Below are 21,506 nucleotides of genomic sequence, written 5' to 3' on the forward strand. Positions count from 1 at the left end.
GCCGGCTGGGAGCGCGCGGGCCCGGGGATGAGGGCGCCCGCCGCGGGGAGCCCGTTTGCGCGCCGCGGCGCCGTCCCGCCCCGCCACCGAGCCCGAGCAGGCAGACGCGCGGCAAGCGATCTGGGGGCGCGCCGCCTCCGGGTCCCCAACATGTGAAGCGCCGAGGGCGGAGACGCAGAGACCTCCCCCCTCCCCCGGCCCGACGCCCTCGCGGATCCCCTGCCCTGCGCTCCCAGGCCGCGCCATCCCCTCCGGAGCAGCGAAGCCACCGCGCCCTGCGCCCCATCTTTGCTCCCCACCCGGCTTCCGCCCTCACCAGCTTCGCTGGGCGCCCCCCCGACGACGACGACGACGTGGCCCGGGAAGGTGCGTCCGGCCTCGCCCGTGGCTCCTCGTCCACACAAGTTTGAACAATGATCACAGTCAACCCGGATGGGAAGATAATGGTCAGAAGATGCCTGGTCACCCTGAGACCCTTTCGGTAAAGTTCTCGCTTGGTTGGCGCCAGTAGGTCTTTGCGCCCCAGGGGGCTAGTGGTGGAGGTGGGCCAGGTCCGGTCCCTGAGGGGGGTAAATCCTAAGTGGTAAAGGAGGTTTGCGCTTCCATCAAAGGTGAGGGTCAATGGGGATGGGGAAACATGGATTCGGGGTTCGGGGTGACTGCACTGATGGGGTTGCAATTCTGGACCTGTCTGGAGTTGATCAAAGCTGGGGTGGAATCGGGTGTGGAGAGATAAGAACGGGGTTAGAAAACACCAAGACTGAGGTCCTGGGCTCCAAAGTGGCACCAGCTAGCAAGCCTCTTTACTGTCCCCCTCCAAGTTTTTTCCACCTTGAGTGGGTCCCGTCTGAGCTGCAAAGTTAGTGCTGGCATGCTGGGAGGCACTCCATCCTGTCTGGCCCGTGGCCTCCTAGGTGGGTCCGCCCATCCTCTTTGCCTAGCCCATCCCTCTATTTCCGCCCTCGCTGCCCTCCCCTCCTCCAGGCAGGGCCCCCGCCTGTCTCTGACGCGGGGGGGGGGGTGTCTCTCAGAGATTGAGGACAAGGACCCTTTCTGCTCAGGATTCGCTCCCAGTCCTCGGATCTCCAAGAGCCAAAACAGGCTCAGCTGGAACATGGAGCACTTACATCCCCCTCCCTCACACAGGACCTTGGGCAATTCCCAGCCAGGCTGGGGTGAGTTTGTGAGGGACTCACTGGGACCTGCTAGTTATCCGAAGGGAACTTCACAACCTGCTGGGCCTGCAGCTGTTCCTTCTTCCAGGCTCCCACAGAAGCTAGGCCCTCAGGCCAGGCTGGGGAAGGGGCAGAGGGTGCCTGGTGGGGCTGGAGTGTTGCCCTGCTTGGCATCTGGTCTGAAGAAAATGCAGAGGGAGAGGCGGGCACCAGAGTGGGGACAGGACCTGGGACAAGGCCACAGGTGGGGTTCAGAGGCAGCATTTGGAGTTAGCAGGGACAGGGGCTGGCAGGTTCCCTCCAGGCCTTGGACCCCTCCAAACTGCCTTTCATGTCACTCCCTTGTCCAGACAGGTTGGGGGTCAGGGGAGTCTTGGTCCACCTGGCTCTTTCTTCCTAGCATGCTGGGCCAGTTCTGTGTAGCTGAGAAGGCAGCCTCTGCGGACAGCAGCCATTGGGTCAGGTGCAAGAGTGCAGAGGTCTGTGCAACTGGGGAGTTTCTGAGGACAGGACTTTAAGGGTGTTATTTGGAGACAATCTCAGGAATTCCTGGCCTAAGGTGCCCCAGAGAAGCCATGGAGTGAAACAGGCGTCTCTGGTAAGACTCTTGTTCATGGAGATCCTGGACTCCCTGGCCTGCCCATCAACGGTGAGGGTTCTTACGGGTCTGACATCCCAAGTCTACCTCCCTGTATGTAGCCCGCAGGAAGCCCAACCTCTGGGATCGTTTCTTGGCAGCTCGGTCACCAGCACCACGGACAGCGCTCACACCCCAGCCTGGACCCCCCCCCCCGCGTCCTGTACCAACCTCCTCTGCGTGCTCTCATCTAAAGGCAGAACTGCAGCCTCACCCGACGGTCTCTCTAGGCTGCTGGGGACCCATAGCTACCAGTGCAGTTGTCTTCAGGTCCCCTCAGATTTTCAGATTGGAGGCCAGGGACAAGACTTGGAATATATCCTCCTAACTTGCGGGGCCTTTATTCAGGAGATGCTCCTGAAATGTTGCTTGGGTGTTTGTACGAATGGATGGCACCACTTTAACTTGAATCCACTATAAATTGCCACCAGCTGCATTAGAGGGACCCTGGATCCCAGGCTTGGGGACTGGGCGGGGGGGAGCGCTGAAGCAGTGGGTTGGAGCCTCAGGGTCTGGGCTTTTCATGGCAAGCAGTCTATATCTCCAGCCCTAAATATAACTCCATGGTGGGGGTATGGGGGGCAAGAGACTGGAGCTGGGGAAGTCCTTCCCTGTCCTAGGACTGTGAGCTAAAATATTGGCTCCCCTCTGAGATTTCCTGGGGTGTGCTCTGAGCCCCACCCCCAGGCTTAGAGGAATCCAGTGAAGAGCCTCTCTGAGGTTAGGGGAGTGTCCCTTGGGTCATCTTTTCCATTGCATCTCACCATGTCCCGACCCCCAAATCAGGGACACGGTCTTGGCGTTGTCTCCTGGGAAGACTTCCAGGGCCCCTTGTGTACGCAGGTCCTGTCCTTCACTGACTTGATCCCTAACAGCTTCCTTTAAATATGGGCTCGGAGCTTTGTTGGGCTTTTTATTTTCTTTTGCGATTATGTTTCCTTTAATGGACCAAGTTTTAATTAAACACTGCTCTGCCAGTTTCAAGTAATGAAGATTAAAATGTACAAAGTATGTTTTGCATAAAGACACAAACAGGCACCTGGGGTGGGGACAGAGAGTGGAGGTGGGGCATATGGAAGCACTAGGCATGATTTTGAGGGGTCTCCTTGGTCATCCTGGCTCTATACTGCGTGGGGTGCCTCTCTCTGACCTGGAGAAAAGGGGCTATCCTCCTTTCAACTCTGTAAGCTCATCAAGTCCTCTGATAGATTTAAGGCTTCAGAAAATCTGCCACCTTTGACTTCCTCCAGGGCTGTGCTGCCAGCTCATCCTGTTTGGCTATAGGAGCTGAGCCTGGGGCTGGTTTTGCTTGAGGCAGAGGCTCAGGTTGGTCCCCTGCTATCACTTTGGGCTAGCTCAGTGTCTGGAACCTCTTAGATAATAAATATGGATTAAAAATGGATTAAAAGAACGAATGATGTCACGTTTGGCCTGCTCTCCCTGTGTGACAGCTGGCACACCTGTGTGACATGTCATGTCCAAGGGAGAGTGTGACCTGACCCCTCAGCGGTGCGTGCCGATGAGCCCACTGTGTGCAAGCCTGATAGAGAAGTCTGAGGGAGAGTGGGTCTGGCAGGGGGGCCATGTGGCCCTGCCTTGAGATCTTACCGCCTAAGAATGAAGGGGCACATGGCACTCCATTAGGATACAGATAAGGAAGTGTTACAGTGAGCTCATGACAGATGGAAGAGGCAAGGCCTGTGTACACAGAGCCCAGGGTGGCCCAGGTGATTGATGGGATCCAGGTGGGTCTCAGCTGGACCGCCTACTTACCCTCTTGCTGGCACTGGGTCTCGTCATTCCATCTGTATCAGTGGCTCTCACACATTAGTGTGCATCAGTGTCAACAGAAAGCTGATTAAAACAGATTACCTACCCTGTCCCAGGGGCCCCTTTCAGGAAGAAGGCCCCAGAATGGTCTCTCCTTTCTGTCTCTCCCTTCCTCCTGTGCTGGGCTTGAACATAGAGCCTAGTACATGCTAGGCAAGCACTCTTCTACTGAGCTACATCCCCAGCCCCCAAACATCCATTGCCAATGGTTCTTGGGTGATGCTGCTGGTCCAGGTACCACATTTTGAGAACTTGCTGCTCCAGATGAACCAGCCTCTGTCTTGAGGCTGGCCCTTGTTCAGATTTCTTCCCTGTTTTTTTTTCCATGTGGCCAGTTTCTTTGTCCCACTGGGGTGTGAGTCTTCCGGGCCCTGGAACAAAGCCTCCCACCCTCTGATTTTTCCATCCCTCCCTAGGTCTTTTCACTCATTCATTTACTCATTGAGATGGGGTTTCATGTAGCCCAGATTGCCCTGGAACTCATTATGTAACTGAGGATGACCTTGAACTTCTGAGTCTCCCGCCTCTACCTCCGAAGTGCAGAAATTACCAGTGTGTGCCACTTTGCCCAGCCCATGCACTCATTTTTAAAGCTTATGTGTGCCCTTCCTAGGTAGAGGCTGGGTTGCTGTGTCGCTGGCATGCCCAGCTGACCCATCCTGCTGACTCGCCCTGTTCCTCTCTCCCTGCAGGCTGTTTGTCCTAGGCATCGGCTTCTTCACCCTCTGCTTCCTGATGACATCTCTGGGAGGCCAGTTCTCTGCCCGGCGCCTGGGAGACTCACCCTTTACCATCCGCACAGAAGGTATCTTGGGGCCAGGGGCATCAGAAAGAAGTAGGCATTCTGTAGCTGAAAGGCCTCAAGGTGCTTTCTTGGACCTTGTCCCAGGGCTCTTGGCCAATGCATATGTAATATATAACAGGAAAGGGGCCTCAGCTTGCATTGTATGACCTTGAACACTGCTTGGGCTCTGGTCCTGCCTGTGTCACAGGCCTCTTCCAGCTAGCACTCTCAGGCTGAGAAGGAGAACTTTGAACCAGGATCTCCCTGGTGTCAGATGGGGCTCCTGTGTTGCTTTTTTCATTCAGGTGTCTGGGGTGGTCTCTTTGAATTTGACATCCTGACTCTTTGAGGCACATGTGTTCTGTGTCTTTGGCTCTGGCAAGGTGTGGTGGGGGACAGGCCTGTGAGGGACTCCCATGATTCCTCTCTGAGTTCTTAGGATATAGGTCTCTCCCTGTCCTGTTCTGTCCCTGGCCTGTATGATGCTTATGAGATGTGGGGTAGAGATGCAGAGTGTGGGTTTTGTGGACCAGCAGGCTGAGGTCTCCATCTCTACTTACTAGCTGTTGTCAAGTCACTTAAGGTACTGATGGAGAACAGTAGTGACTCTCAGAGACTGGACTGAATGGGCTTATACATGGCACTGAGCTGGCTGCCACACAGTGTGATGGTGACAAGCCAGGAGCCCTTGTCCTGAAAGCTGGGCCTTGCTTTTGTTGACTTCTCTCACCGGGCTGCTGGACATGGACAAACAGCCGCCCAGTGTGCCGCAGGGTTTCGTTGGGTCAATAGTGGGAAGAGTACAGGATGGAGGGGAGACTGAGGTAAGTGGATGAGTGGGGTTTCTGGAGCTGTTTGGCTTTGCGAGGCGGTCCCGCCCAGCTGGGGAGTCCCTCTTGGAAAGCCTCTCCTTGAACTACTTAGCTGCCTAGCTCCCTGGTTCCCCATAATGAGTGTTGTAGGCATCCCTAGTGGTATGGGTTGTCAGCTTGAGTGGGCGCTTTGAGTGGCACTTATCTTGCCATCTGGTAGCCGTCCTCTGTCTCGTTCCTTGGCTCAGCACATGCTTCTTTAAACTTGCAAGAGCTCCCAGAAGTGATTACACGTATCTGTCATTCAGCCTAGTGTAATGGACCCTGTGTGGCTCCCAGAGATCCCTCAATGTCTGAGCTTTATGCTCCCCTCCTGTAAGTGGGGTAGAGCTGTTTCCCCACGGTGACTGTAAGCTTGTGGTAAGATACTGTGTGTGTGTAGGGGGTCCAGATCAGCAGCTACACTGCTAAGGCTCCATGCACATTTAGTGCATGTGCTGTTCCAGGGAGGGGCGCTGTGGGAGGAGTGCTTGGGGCAGGAGGAGGACCAAGAAGGTGTGTATGAGAGAGACCCTCGGGGTTGCAGCTGGAAGAGTGGGGCGGTTGTAAAGGCCTGGGAGGGAGACCTGGGGGTAAGTGGCTGGAGGCTCGGTATTGAGGGAGATGAACTGCTCCTAGATGCTGGTGTGCCTATCTGGGCCTCAGGAACCCAGGCTTCCAGAAACTTCAGGGGTCTGAAAAGTGGGAGTGGGATTTGAGAAAGTTGGGATCGTGACTGGGCTTTGCTTCGTCTCCCTAAGGGGTCTGGAGCCAAGAAAACATTTCTACCCGACGGCCCAGTGCACAAAGGCTGGGGATAGGGGACATGGCTGGTGGTCTGCACTGAGTGCTTTTGCCTTAGTAGAAGGACAAGTCTTAGATCTTTTTCCACAGAGGGGAGAGAACTATCCAGGCCATGGTGTATGTATGTGTATAGATACCAAAATTTTTCAAATATATATATATATATATTTGGTCTTTTTGAGACAGGGTCTCCCTGTAGCCCCAGCTGTCCTGGAACTCACTATGTAGATCAGGCTGGCCTGAAACTCAGATTCACCTGCCTCTGCCTCCTGAGTGCCAAGATTAAAGGTGTGCACCACCAGGAATTCACTATGTAGACCAGGCTGGCCTCGAACTCACAAAGATCTGCCTGCCCCTGCCTCCCAAGTGCTGGGTTTAAAGGCGTGTGCCCAGCTCAAATATATTTTTTTAATGTTTGTTTATTGCCAGACGCGATGGTGCATGCCTTTGCTTTCAGCACTCAGGAGCAAGGCAGGCAGATCTCTGAGTTCAAGGCCAGCCTGGTCTACATAGCAAGTTCCAGGCCAGCCAGGGATAGACAGTGAGATCCTATCTCAAAAAAAAAAAAATTTTTTTTATCATTATTGCATGTGTGGGTATGATTTGTGTGCTCAGTGTGGGTGTACATGTGATGTATGTGGAGGTCAGAGGACAGCTTGCTGGAGTCACTTTTGTTCCTCTGCCGTAAGTTCTGGGGGTTGAAGTCAGGTTGACAGGCATGTATGGTGTTCTCTGTTGCTCTGATTAACTAACTTAGGGAAGAACAGGTTTACTCCATCTTACAGATGATGGGCCATTGTGGCGGGCAGGCAGGAAGGAGCTCGAGGCCGGACCGTGGAGGCAGAAGCCGAAGCAACAGAGACCATGGAGGAATGCGGCCTACGGGCTTGTTTCTGATGGCTTGCTTAGCGACTTCCTATTAAATATTTCATTTTTCATTTTATGTGTACGCATGTATTGCCTGCATGTAGGTAAGTGCACCCGTGTCGTGCAATGCCCGCAGAGGACAGAAGAGACTGTGGGATCCCCTGGAACTGGAGTTACGGACAGTTGTTAGCTGCCATGTGGGTGCTGGGATTCGAACCCGGGTCTTCTGCAGGAACAGTGTTCTTAACCACTGCACTGTCCAGCCCCACGACTTTCTTTAAAAAAAAATCTTATTCATCTTTATTTTTGGTGTATGAGAGTTTTGCCTGCATTTATGTAAGCGCACCACACGTGGGGAGGCCAGAAGAGGGTGTCGCTTCCCTTGGAACTGGAGTTAAAGTTGGTTGTTAACTGCCATGTGGGTTCTGGGAATTGAACCTAGGTCCTCTGGAAGAGCAGCAAGTACTCTTGGCCACTGAGTCACCTCTCCAATGCCTTAGCTACTTTTTATACAGCCCAGGCTGACCTGCCTAGGGATGGCACCAACATATAACAGGCTGGACCCACCTACATCAATTAGCAATCAAGAAAATGTCTCACAGACATGGTCACAGGCCAATTCAATGGAGGAAATAACTCAATTGAGGCTCCGTGTTCCCTGGTGTGTCAAGTTGACAAGCTCTGTGAGGCAAACAAGTGCCTTAACCCACTGTGGCATTTCTCTGGCCAATAAGCTTTTAATTGAGATCCACTAGATTCAAAGTGTGTCCATATGTATGTAACCAGATCAGAAGTCACACAGTCAGCCTCCAGAGCTCTTCTTTTGATGCTTTCCAGTTGCCGTTTCCCCAAGGACAGTCATGACTTTGACTTATTTTTTGTGTATGAGTGTTATGCCTATATAGGTAGATGCACCCATGTCCTGCAATGCCTGAGGAGGACAGAAAAGGGCGATGGATCCCCTGGAACTGGAATTAAGAATGGTTGATAGCAGCCATGTGGGCCCTGGGGTTTGAAGCCGGGTCTTCTGCAAGAACAGCCAGTGCTCTTAACTGCTGAGCCATCTCTCCAGCCCTGGATTTGAGATTTTGGTTGATCGGTTGTTTATTTTGTTGATTTGGATTTGGTTTTGGTTTTGGTTTTTTGAGACAGGGTCTCCCTGTAGCCCCAGCTGACCTAGAATTTGCTATGTAGACCAGGCTGGCCTTGAACTCACAGAGATTAGACTGCCTCTGCCCCCTGAGTGCTGGGATTACAGGTGTGCGCTATCCTACTTGACCCATGACCTTGACTTCTTATAGCACAGAAGACGTCTGCCTAGTTTCTGGACTTCACGAGAGGAGCCTCATGTCACGGGTGTTCTTTCATGAGTGGATCTTTTTCTCAGCATTGTGCGCGTGACATTCACCCACCCTGTCGCCTATGGCTTCAATCACTTGTCCTTGCTGTGTAGACTTCCATTGTGTGATAACACCCTGTGTTCATGCTGGTGGGCATTCAGTTGTTTCCACTTACTGGGTGCAGCTAGGAACATTCCAGCATGTGGCCTTTGGTGAACACACATGTAGGCACTTAGGAGTGGAGTTGCGAACTCTCCGTGTGCTGTGGTTTTCAGACTAAACTCATCTAGGGCCAAGTAGACTGGCAACCGAGTGCTTGAAATACAGAGCTAAAGTCTGGAGGAAGGGGAGGAAGGAGGAGGAGGGAGGAGGAGGGGGGAGAGGGGAGAATGGGGAGGGAGAAATGCAGGATAAGGGGAGAGGGAGGGGAGATGTAGGAGGAGGGGGAGGAGGAAGAGGAGGGAGAGAGATGGAGGGGAGATGCTGGGGAAGGGGGAGGAGGGGGAGGAGGAGGAAGAAGAGGTGGATGAAAAGGGAGGCCTAGAGGAACCCCAGAGAGAGAACCCTTTCTCACTGTCCCCCAGGTCTTTCATGCCCTTGGATACAGCTATTTTGTTGGCGGGACCCAAGACAGGGGACCAGGCCAGGGGAGCAGCGTGCATCGTGGGTTACAAAGTCCCTCAAACTCCATGCTGTTACATACCTGGAGCGGTTCCTCAGGAAGCCCTGTAGATTTTAGCACATCCACAATGAGGATGGAGGGGATGGCTGGCAGGCTGTGGAGCTGAAGGCTTGGGAGGGCTGCTGGGTGTGGTGGGCCGTGGTTGGACTGTTGAATAACCATATTCTGCAGTCCTGGAACAGAATTAAGAGGAGGAAGCCCACTGAGGCATTTTTGTTCAGGTCACTTGTTATCTTTGCATTGGTCAGCAAATCAGTCTGAGCAGTGACGGGAAAGCATCTCTCCTCACACAGAAGCGGGGTCCCATGGGTGGACAGTGACTGTGTCTTGGTAGGGGTTTAGCTCAAGTTTTAGATCTTGTTCCCTAGAAGGAAGAGAAGTGCCCAGGGCTACAATGTTACACTAGAGAGGTGTATGTGTGTGTGTGTGTGTGTGTGTGTGTGTGTGTGTGTAAGCAAGTGCTTAAAACTTTTAATTAGTTAAGCACAGTGCACACGCCTTTAATCCCAGTGCCTGGAAGGCAGAGACAGGTTGATCTCTATGAGTTCAAGGCTAGCCTGGTCTATATGAGTTCTAGGCTAGCCAGAGCCACACTGTGAGACTATCTCAAACAAACAAGCAACACTTTTAATTGGGGTCTCAGGGGTACTGAGCATGTCTACCATCCATGCAACTGGATCCAGGAACAACTCGGTCAGCTTCCAGAACTCTCCTCTTGCCTCCTCTCAGTTTCTGTTTTCGTGGTGTGACTGAGGGGTGTGCTGTGCCAGCTTACCGTCTCTGGGCTGCTTTGTACTTCACCATAAAGTGCTCTAGCTTGGGACATAGTGTGACATGTCTCCTGAGTTCTGCACATTCATCTTTGAGATTAAGACAGAAGTAGCCACTGGGAAGAGGACTGACTCAGCTTGCTGCTGAGGCCTGAGGTAGGGGAAATGCTTCATACCTACCTCTTGCTGTCCCCAAACAGCAAGGCCCAGCTCAGTCCTCTCTTCCTCCTTTCTCTTAAGGAAGCCCTAGTGTTCTCATTCAGTTCCACCTGAGCTGGCCTGTGGGATCTTGTCTTGCAGAAATTGGGGGGCATCTTCTCTAGGGAGCCCCTCCAGGCTGGAGGCTCTGGGCTCAGCTGTCCTGAGACTCCCCTTGTCCTGGCACTGTTGGACCACCCAGTCCTTAAGCTGGAGATGGAATGGAAGATGCTCCAGGCTCCATGGATGGGTCTGGGGTGCTTTTTTTTTTTGAGACTGGTTATGAATTGGGGGTGGCAGTGGGTGGAGGAAGAGCCTCATCTGGCCTCCTGAGGTCTGCCCTGATGTCTGCAACTCAGAGCCCAGAATTTCACTGCCTCAGCTGGGCCTACAGCAGCTGTCTTACACAGGAATCAAAACGTGCTCATTTCGCCAGCCGTCCTAACGGTGAGTCCCAGCTTCCTCTGCAAGTGCTGGGGAGGTGGGTCTCTGTTCTCTAGCAGGTGGGGGCTTGATCACTTCCTGGGAGCCAGAGGTAAATAGGGATTGGGACAAGACAGAGTGGAAGAGACAGAGACACAGAGTGTCTGGGGAGCAGACAGACCTAGATGACCTAAAAGTCTCTAAATGGGGCTCATTTATATCTGCAGCATCCCAGCCTTCCTTATTTATATGTAAATAGATAGAGGGGGAGCAAGTGTGAGAGTGTTACCTCCCAGACTGCCTGGGCCTCTCAGTAAGTATATTTCAATTCAGCCAAAGCCAAGAGTGGGAAATGGCTCAGGGGAAGAGATGTCAGCTGGCTCTGCCGACAGTCCCTGGCCAGTGGTGACACCTGAGAGCCTGCCACTTGGAGAGGGCCTGCCTGTTGACGTGCTTCCCTCCTGGGTACCTATGTCTGATTTTGTCCTTGGGTATCTCCTGAGCAGGAAATGAGCTTACCAGGCAGGGTGGGGTCATGCTTAAGGGCTTCCGCAGAAGGTGGGAGGCGCTCCTGAGCTGCCTCTTTTAGAAGAAGAGAATGCCTTAAAAGGCATCCAAACTTGGTCTGTCTCCTCAACCAGAGGCATAGTGAAACTTGGGCAGTGGCCACCTGTATGTCCCTAAGTCCTCTGGTGTTGGGGGTCACGCTTCTTGTTGACGTTTTTTAAGAAGTGGCTTAAACCCTATTGTGGAGAGTAACCCCATAAACTCCAGAGATTGGCGGGCATGCGTGCGTGCGTGCATGCATGCATGTTGTGTCTGTGTAGTGACCTACATTTCCCTGGCCATCTCTTGCTCTGATTTCTGGCTTTGGTAAAGGCACCAACTCAACATCTTCTCTCCTGCCTCCTCTTGACTCCCTGCCACTGACCCAGTGGGAAGGACACTCTGTGCCTCCTAAGCCCCTTGTCCAAAAACCTGTGTTTATATATAAGCCACCTGTCTGGGGGAGGGCGAGGTGGGTATCATGGGACAGGGACTTCAGACCACTGCAGCATAGCAAGCAGATTCAAATTCTTGCACCTGTGTCAAGAAGCACCGCCCCCCGCCCCCCACATACACCATGGCCCCTGCACAGGCTTTTCCTGTGCTCTTAGCACCTCTGCCCTCGTCCTTTCTCCAGCTGCACCAGGACACTTGTCTTCCTGTGTAAATATGCAGTCATTTAGTTCTGTCTGCTCAGGGCATCTGCCATACGCTGGCCCACTCAGGGTCAGAGGAACACGGCCAAAAATCTCCAAGAGGTTCCCCTGTCAGCTTTTATGGGGCACATTACACATCCCTTTCTGCCACCCCCACCTTTCTTTCCTTTCCTTCCCCTTCCTGTCCTTTCCTGATGCTATTGGCAGTAAGAGAAAGTCAAGGACATAGAACTCTAGAGCTCAATGGCTCTACCTTCCCATTTAAAAATGTGCTTACTCTATTTACATTTTTATGTTTGATTTTTTTGCCTGCATGTATGTAAGTGTACCGCGTGTGTGCAACATCCATGAGGCCAGAAGAGGGCATCAGATCCTCTGGAACTGGAGTTAAGGATGGTTGTTAGCCACCATATGGATGCTGGAAACCAAACCCAGGTCCTCTGCAAGAGCAGCCAGTACTCTTATTTTTGGTCTTTTTTGAGACAGGGTCTCTCAGTAGCCCCAGCTGGCCTGGAATTCACTATGTAGACCAGGCTGGTCTCGAACTCACAGAGATCCACCTCCCTCTTCCTCCTGAGTGCTGGGACTAAAGGCGTGCACAACCACGCCTGGCTGAGCAGCCAGGACTCTTAACTGCTGAGCCATCTTTTGAGCTCCCAGCCTCTCTCCCCCCATTTTACCCAAGGGGAAACTGAGGCCAAGAGAAGGAAGTGACCTGCCCAGTGGCAGAGTGGGACTAGAGTCCAGCTTTGATTCTTACTCCAGGCTGCCCCAGGCCCTCATTCTGCTGCCCAGACTCTACTAAGCTACAGGCACCTGGGGCCTGCACTGGCCTTTGGGCTATTCTGTAGCCTGGGTAGTGGGGCAGGAGCATGGGGGGGGTGATATGGAGGTCCCATGATGGGTGGGTACAGGCAGTGAATAGTGTCGCAAAAGAAGCTTGAGCTAGAGTAGGTGGTGGGGACAAAGGGGCAGAGGGCTGGACGAAGCATCCAGGAAGCTCCGCAGGACCCTGGAGGCCATGGCATGGGCTTTCTGAGCTGCTAACCAAGACACTGTGGGCCCTTCGGGACCGAGTGCTCTGGTTAGGCAGCTCCATAGTCTAGAGTGGTCAGCTGTGTGGTCTGGTTTTTCTTTCTCGTGCTTCTCCTGTTGGGAAAGGGCTACCACAGATAAAGCTATGAGCTGTGGTCCACCAGGACTGCCCAGAGAAGCTGAGCAGACTGCGCACTGCACAGTTCCTCAACACCCATCAGCTATCCGCAACACAGGTGGCACACTTTGGCTCTGCAGGGTAGTGGCCAGGTCAAAACTTCCCCAGTCCCCCTCTTTTACAGGTTGAAGTGACGGTCCTCAGCATCTTTTTGATGCTTCAAGCACTGGCTGAGCACTGGGTGTTGTGTTTGGAGGGTGGACTCCGAGAGCAGATGGGTTTGAAAGAATAATGGTTGCCCTGGTCTCTGTGAGCCTGGGAGAGAGGGAGCTGCTTTGGTCTTGTTGGCCCATTAACTGATTCACTGATTGCATGTGAGTGAGCAGGAGAGGGGTACAGTGGGGAGAAACCCCAAGGTTGCTTTATCTAAGGTTATCGTGAGATTTCCCGACTTATCATTAGAAAAGCCCACTTAGACGAGGGCTGTAGCTCACTGTTAGAGCACCTGCCTAGCATGCATGAGGCTCTGGGCTCAATCTCTAGCATCACAACGAAACAGAGAAATAGTCATCTTCCTAGAACTGAAAGACCTTTTGCTGTTTCTGTTACTGAGGGACAGAGAACACAGCATTCTTCCTCCCCTCTGTCCTCCCTCCCCCATTTCCCCTAATATCCTGGGGAGCCTCTGGGACACCGATTTCCCTCCTCTTCTCAGCTCCCCGTCTCTCACCGGCCCCCCATTCGTGGCTGTTCTTCAGGGCCAGGGCCAAGTCTCTATGGACCATGTCTTTTCTGCTTTTGATGTTTAACTGCTGTTTCCCAGGTGAGCCTGTGAGATCCATCTGGGCTCCTGTGGCCTCCCCCTGACCTCAAGCAGGTGCCAATGGCCAGGGAGCCCAGCCAGAGGAGCCCAGCAGCCGGCAGTGTCTGGGCCTGGCAGAATGAGGGAGAGGGACAGAGTTCTAAGTGGCCCTGTGGCAGGAGGCCCTGTTGCTTCCTCTCCTTGACTGGCGTGTCACCTTCAGCCCTCCGTTCCCTTTGCCTTCTGCCTCTTGTTCTCAGAGACTCTTGTGTGTGAAGGGACACTAGACTGCAGACAGGGCTCAGTTTTCTTATCTTGAGTTGGGGCCAAGAGCAGAGGGGTGACTTCCCCAGCTCTGCTTGATTCTGGAGCCTGTTGGCACACTCTGGTACTTTCTGAGAAGCAGGTGCTGTTGGCACCCCTATCCCTCAGTTCTTTGTCCTCCACTACACATAGTACAGACTTCCAGTTGCCAGTACTAGGGGGCAGGTGGAAACTGCCAGAACACAACCAACACCTAGTGCCAGAGCATACATAACTGCTGCAGCTCCTGGTGCCCAAGGTGGGGTGACCCAGGGCACCCCCATACTGGCTCTGGCTTCCCCAGCAGGGCCAGGCTGTGGCTGCTCAGGGTGGCAATGGCCTCTGTGTTGTCTCCCTACCTCCACTCTCCTGGTAGCCACATACCCTTCCCCTACTGAGCTTGTCTTTACCTCCCAAATGAATGACTCTCTCTAACCCTCATCTTAGGGTCTGCTTTTGGGGATCCCAAGCATTGACATCCTCCCTGCCCAACCTTGCCTGGGTGGCTCAGAAACACTGTGGTTTGTGTCTCTGCATGTTTGTTGAGTGGCTTAGAGCTTGACTGAAGTGGTTTGGAGGGAGTTGAGCCAGGCCTCACATGGAGAAGGGTCAGAGAGGTGATCAAGGGGGATCGGGGTGGTTAGAGGGGTCTTGGTAGGTGGGTTTACTAGTTTGCTTTCTATTGCTGTGATAAAATACTCTGACCAAAACCAACTTGGGGGAGGAAAGGGTTTATTTAGCTTACACATCTTTGTCACAGTTCATCATCGAGAGAAACCAGGCAGAAACCAAAGCAGAACAGGAACCCAAAGGCAGGATCAAGGAGGCAGGAGTCTGGAGGGAGGAACCAGGAGGCAGGAGCCTGAGGGAGGAACCCGGAGGGAAAAACCTGGAGGCTTAAGAACCCAGAGGCAGGAACCAACACTCAAACCATGGAAGAACACTACTTACAACTTGTTCCTCTGGCCTGCGCTCAGCCTTTTTTTTATACAACACAGGACCACTTGCCCAGGGCTGACACCACCCATAGTGGGCTGGATCCTCCCACATCACTCAACAGTCAAGAAAATGCCTCACAGACATGCTGCAAGTCAATCCAAAAAAGGAAATGTCCCATTTGAGGTTCCCTCTTCCCAGGTGTGTCAGGTTGACAACCGAAGCTTCCGGCAGTGTGTGTCATTCACTGGGTTTATTCACAGGGTTTTCCTGGCCTGGGTTGAGGGACGCGGGGGTAGTAAGTACCTTACCCTAAGAAGTCTGAGACTCAGGACAAGGACATCTAACAAGGGATTCAAAGAAGTGGAAGGAGAGGGTCAGGACTCAGAGGCAAGGCAGGGGTGAAGGCATGGAACAAACAACAGGCCTCGGACCCCTGGAACACAGGCTGTTCCTGACAGAATTATACAAGGAACAGAGAAGGTTCCAGAGTCCCAGGTCCAGAGTTCCAGTCAACAAATGTAGGCTTGGCCTGGGGGTTATAACACTGGAGGACAAGTGTCATGATGGCTAACAGCTTGATCAGGAAATTCTATCTGGAGTAAGGTATGGGGATTCTGGGGTTCCCCTTCAACAAGGGTCTTCCATGCTATCACAGACTCTTGCTGTGCCCAGGGCACCTTAGAGTTCTACCTCTAGTTGCATTGTACAGTCTGTAAACCTGAGGCCAGAGAGGTAGTAAAAGTTCCCCAGGTTGCACAGCAGGGAGGGAGCAGGTTGGCTCAGCATATCATCTACAGATGGTATAATAAAGGGTCCTGCCCTGCAGGGTGGGAGCTGAGGGGCACACTCTGCCGACCCCTCCCCTTCAGTGGCCTGGGAAGGTAGAGTGAGGCTGGGGGTCGGGCTTCCCCTGACCGTGCCCACACTCTGCCCACAGTGCTAGGTGGCTCCGAGTCCCGAGGTGTCCTCCGCAAGATGAGCGAGCTGCTGGAGCTGATGGTGAAGCGCATGGACATGCTGGCCAGGCTGGAGAACAGCAGCGAGTCACACCATATGGCCAGTGATGCACACTTAGCTGCAGACAGGTAAGAGGACTTGGGGTTGCAGCCCAGAGCTGGGGGTGCCATTGGGTTGCTGGGAGTACAGCACAGTCTCAAATGTGCCTTTGGAGCTCAACCAAGGTTCCCTTTCTGGTAAACTAGTGAAAATTTGAGAATGCCAAAAACAGGGATGGGGAGATTGCTCAGTGTGTAAGAGCGTTTGCTGTATAACCAAGAGGACCTGAGTTCAAATCCCTACCACCTGCGTAAAAGGTGGGTGTGACCATGCTGATGGGTAATCAACCCCAGCGCTGTGGGAGGTGGGGATAGGAGGATTGCTGGGTCTTGCTGGCCACCAGCCTAGCTCCTGGTTCAGTGAGAAAGCCTTTCTCAAGGGAATAAGGGGCGGTGGGGGGTGGGGGGCATAACAGAACAGGAGAGCTGACAGCTCTAGTCCCTACACACGTGTATACACACATACCCTGACATCCCGCACTGCACCTCACCAAACAAAACCAAGCACATCCAGAATGCAGGCTCCTCATCCCTGACTGAACAACCATTAACATTTTGTCCCGTCTGTGCACTGTCTTTGTCCTCATTAAACAAAACATCACCAGTGAAAGCTAGTCTCTTTCTATTTCCTGGAGCAGTTTCCATCCTTGATGTCAAGTTCTCTCCATCTGTTCTAAGTGCTTTGAACATTTTTTTTTGGTTTTATTTATTTTATTTTATGAGCATGAGTGTTTCTCTGCACGTATGTAAATGCATCACATGCATACACAATGCCTGTGGAGGGCATTTGATTTCTTGGAACTGGGTTAGTTCCAAGACAGTTATTAGCTGTCATGTGGGTATTAGAAACTGATCCTGAGTCTTTTGCAGGGCTCTTAACCACTGAACCATCTCTCCAGACCCCTAAATTCTTTTTTACACACACTTTGTATACACTGTGTGTAGGCTGGGCGTGGTTGGCACACACCTTTAATCCTAGCCCTCAGGAAGCAGAGGCAGGCAGATCTCTGTGAATTCAAGGCTAGCCTGGTCTACATAGATCCTTTCTCAAAAAAAGCAAGAACAAAAACAACAAATAATACATTTTGTGTTGTGTGCCTCCTATTATGTGCGTATGTGTGTTTGTGCATCGTGCGTGTGGCGTGTATGTGTGTGCGTGTGCGCATGCGCATGTGTGTATATGTGTTTTGAGATGCTATCAGGCTCAGGTTGGCCTTCATCTCACAATCTTCCTGTTTCAGCTTCTGGGGTGCCAGGTTCAGAGGCACAGACCACTGGTGAAGCTGGGTGCATTTTATTGTTATTGTTTTGTTGAGTCAGGATCTCCCTGTAGCCCGAGCTGGCCTGGAACTTACTATGTAGACCAGGTTGGCCTCTATCTCACAGAGATCTACCTGCCTCTGCTTCTAGAGTGCTGGAATTAAAGACCTGTTGTCACCACATCCAGCCTAGATTTTTTTTTAAATCTTTTTCTTCTTAACTTTTAGCTAAGTTTTATTTATTTATTTTCTGTGGGTGCACATGCATGATGCTGTGTGTGTGCAGGTCAGAAGACAACTCATGGGAGTTGGTTCTATCACTCCACCATGTGGGTCCTGGGGATCAAACTCAGGTTGACAGGCTTGAAGATGATGCCTTTATCTGCTGAGACATCTTTATCCATTTGTGAAACTTTTCATATCTATTACTTTACAAATCAGAAATTTCTTTGTTAGAGTCTATGCCCTGATTTTTTTTTTTTCCTTCTGTTTTTGAGACAGGGGCTCATATAGTCCAGGCTGGCCTCAAACTCACTATGTAGCCAAGGATGACCTTGAACTTCAGATCTTTCTGCCTCCACCTCCTGAGTGCTGGTATTGCTTCGTGTACATGCCCATTTGATGCAGTGTTGGGGATCAAACCCAGGGCTTCAAGCATCTTAGGCGAGCACTCAGATAGTTGTTAGCCATGATGTGGGTGTTGGGAACCAAACCCAGGTCCTCTGCAAGAGCAGCCAGCACTCTACTAACCGAGTCACATTCCCAGCCCTTGTGCTCTGGTTCAGAAAAATGTTCACACTGACATCACAGTGCTGGAACCTGGGCTTTGGTGGAACATCATGTGCAGGGCCTGCCACAGACCTGTGCTCACACAGGATCTCTTCCCTGGCAGAGAGCTGTGCCTCCTTGGTACTGCTCAGCATGTGCCGGGTCCCTACTTAGAGATGGTGTCACCTAGGATTTAGCATCAAGCAGGATAAATAAGAGAAATTTGCTCATGAGCTGAGCGTTGGGGCTACCAAGAACTCTGCAAAGTTCCTATGGGGGAGGCCAGCAATAACCCATAAAAAGGAGCTTAGGAGATATCTAGATACTGATACAGCCTCCAAAGGATTAGCAAGTGGGTGACTAGAAGAGGGATTTTCACATAAGGTGGCTTGTGGGGTTCGAGCTCAAAGGTAAATGAGCCAGCAACACAGGGAACCAGGAATAGGGAGTATGAGGTCACAGCAAACGGAAAGGCCCTGGGGTTGGCATGTGGATGGGGAAAGGTGACGTGAAAGTCGATATGGCCGAGAACAGTGAGTGTGAAGAATCCGGCAGCACCGGGCCATGTGGGGTTGGCCGCTGGAGCCCTGAGAAGCTGCTGGACTTACTTAGTTCTGATTTTGCGTGTGTGTGGTATTCATGTGTGTGTGTGTTGTATGTGGGTGGGTGCATATGTGTGTGTACAGGTACATGAATGTCGGAGTGCCTGTGGAGGTCCAATGTTAAGGTCCACTTTATTTATTGAGATAAAATCTCTTCCCTTGAACCCAGAATGCACCGATTCCCACTGGTTTAACCAGCCACCTTGCCCCACTCTGACCCCTGAGTGCTAGGATTGCAAGTGGCCACCCAGGTTTGGGGGGTCCAAACACTGGTTCTCATGCTTGTGTGGCAAGCATGTTTTCTACTGAACCATGTCCCTGGCCCATATTTTGTTTGTTTATTTATTTATTTACTTTGGTTTTTAAAATATTTTATTTTTATTTTATGTGTACAAGTGTGTTGCTTGCATGTATGTGAATGCACCCATGTCATGCAATGCCACAGAAGGTCAGAAGAGGGCTTTGGATTCTCCTGGAACTGGAGTTAAGGACGGTTCCTAGCCGCCATGTGGGTGCTGGGAATCGAACCCAGGTCCTCTGCAAGAGCAGTCAGTGTTCTTAACCGCTGAGCCTGCTCTCCAGTCCTTATTTATTTATTTTTATTTTATGTGTATGAGTGTGTTCCCTGCATGTATGTAAGTGGGCCCATGCATGCAATGCCTATAGAGGCCAGAAGAGGGTGTCAGATCCCCTAGGAACTGGAATCACAGATGGTTGTTAGCAGCCAGTGCTCTTAACCGCTGAACCATCTCTCCAGCTCTATTTTGGGTTTTTTGAGATAGGGTTTCCTATACCCCAGACTGGCCTTGAACTTGCTATGTAACTGAGGATGACCTTGAATGTTTGATCCTCCAGTCTCTACCTTCTGAGTGCTAGGATTACAGGAATTCACCACCACATCTGGATGTTTATATATTATATGTGTAATATGTATTTTATTTTTTGATATTTATTTGTGTGTGTGCATGAGTGTATGTGTGTGTGCATGTGCCACACACGTGTGTTGAGGTCAGAGGACAACTTGTGAGGTTCCTTCCACCATGTGGAATTGAACTCAGCTCATCAGGCTTGGCAGTAAGTGACCTTACCCACTGAACCATCTTGCCAGCCTGATGTCAAATTTAAATATAATTTTTTTAGTGTGCTGAGATGCAGGGTTTAATGGATTTATTTAAAAAGATATCTCTGACTGCTGTGTAAAAAAAAAATGAGATATCCATTGGCGAAAGCCGAAGGAGAGAAGCCAGTGGGAAAGAGAGGGAGCTGGCTGAGGTGTTGGGCTTCCTTGGGCTCCCCAGCATGAGGCCACTTTTCCTTCTGTCCTTGCCATTCTTTGTGCCCTCTCAGACCTAGCCCCTGTCCTCCTTGCCCTGTGGCTCCATCCAGCCCTGAGACCGACCTCAGGCCGCAGGTGTGTTGTCCAGGATGGGGTTGGAGCGCTCCACCAACCACGAAGAAGGTGCTACATTGTTAATAAGGTTCCAGGGACCCAGCTTGATAGGGTGTGGGGGTGGTTTCTGCACATTTACTAACTCTGGCTTCTCCCAGCCCTGGCCTGCCCCTCCCTCCACTTCCTGCCCTTCATCTGCTCCCGGGGAAGGAGGGAGCTCTGCGGGTGGGGGAAGCACGCGCCACCTCCAAGCTCCATCTCGGGAAATAGCAGCCATCCATCATGACCAGTGGAGCCCATCAAACTCCACAGGCAGAGCCATAAATTGCAGGGACACTGTGGCTTTGGGACACAGGGAGAGAGGTGGGGTGTGTGTGTGTGTACTAGAGCTCCTGGGAGGCTGTGTGCGCACATGCTTGGTACTCAAACATACCAGCCTTGTTATATCTCAACTACTCCAGGGTTGACCAGCCACAGCCACAGTTGGGCACCTTACAGAGCCCCCCACCCCTAGCCAACTCTGCCATCTGCCATTGGAGACCCACTTCAGAATTAATAATCTGGGGCTGTCCTCCTCCTGCCCTTCTGGAAGCTTCTGGGCTGCCTCATCTTCCACTGTGGCTGGTGTGTCCTTGGGGAAAGCAAGTTTGCTATTTTAGCCTAGGAGAACATAATTAGGGAGGCAGAAATGAGGCAAACAACACTGTATTATGCATCCCACGGCCAAGTAGTTATGATCTTTGGATTTCCCATCAGGCTTCTTTGCAGGGGTGGCAGCTCTGAAGTTGGTGACTGACCTCATTCAAGTACACCTGTTTATTGACTGTCCCCCATCTGCAGAGTCTGGGCTGGGGGCTCCAGAGTGGGAGAAGGGACACAGGAGAGGCAGTGGGCGCTCCCACTGTGGGAGAGGGACTGGGAGCAGTTACAGGTCGGTCGTGTCGGAAGCCATGGTGCCTGTGTCTGGCCTGGCCTGTGGGCTGCATCGGGGGCCACCTGACTCAGAGCCAGTTGCTTACCTGAGCTGTGGCTCTGAACCTTAAGCTCTGCAGGTGTACACTGAAGATGACCCTTCAAGAAGGGATTACCTGGCCAGGTGCCTGGCACTTGGAAAGGTTAGTTCCAAGCGTTACAGGTGTGTGCCGGCCCCAAATGCTGAGATCTTAATGTTAAGAGGGAAAGCAAATTCTGTGATTATAAAAAGAGCCAGAGTCTAAGTGTGGAAAATTCAGTCTAAGAGAAACGGTGCAGAGAGGAGACGCAGCAGAATTCCCGCTTTTGGGAGATGGGGAGGGGAGGGGTTGTTGTTTTCAGATTAGGAAGAAAGAAAAGCATTATTTCAAAACAGAAATTTGTGGCTATGCATCTGTGTGTTGGTGACCATGTGGGGGTGGGCTATGCAGGGACTGCGGCGAAGATCAGCCCCCAAGGGTCTGTGTGTGAGGGCCAGGTGGGGTATTCTTTCCCTCTTACTGTGACTTCACACTCAACTTTAAAAAGATGGGTCTCGCTGGGCGTGATGGTGCATGCCTTTAATCCCAGCACTGCGGGGGGTGGGGGGGAGAGGCAGAGACAGGCGGATCTCTGTGAGTTCAAGGCCAGCCTGGTCTACATAGTGAGTTCCAGGCCAGCTGGGACTACAGGGAGACCCTGTCTCAAAAAGACCAAAAAA

The 21,506-nt window shown here is 52.1% G+C and overlaps 1 protein-coding gene across 1 annotated transcript in view; it reads left to right on the forward strand.

The window, feature by feature from the left end:
* Mgat5b (alpha-1,6-mannosylglycoprotein 6-beta-N-acetylglucosaminyltransferase B) overlaps window positions 1-21,506 on the forward strand; it is a 70,246-nt gene continuing 48,740 nt past the window's right edge. Inside the window, exons 1-3 of the mRNA XM_008828922.2 lie at window positions 1-481; window positions 4,335-4,447; window positions 15,698-15,845. Of these exons, the coding sequence (XP_008827144.1) occupies window positions 414-481; window positions 4,335-4,447; window positions 15,698-15,845 (329 nt within the window). The 5' untranslated portion in view covers window positions 1-413. The remainder of the gene's footprint in view (window positions 482-4,334; window positions 4,448-15,697; window positions 15,846-21,506) is intronic.

Source organism: Nannospalax galili, unplaced genomic scaffold (assembly GCF_000622305.1).
Source record: "Nannospalax galili isolate Female #2095 unplaced genomic scaffold, S.galili_v1.0 scaffold1314, whole genome shotgun sequence".
NCBI lineage: Eukaryota > Metazoa > Chordata > Mammalia > Rodentia > Spalacidae > Nannospalax > Nannospalax galili.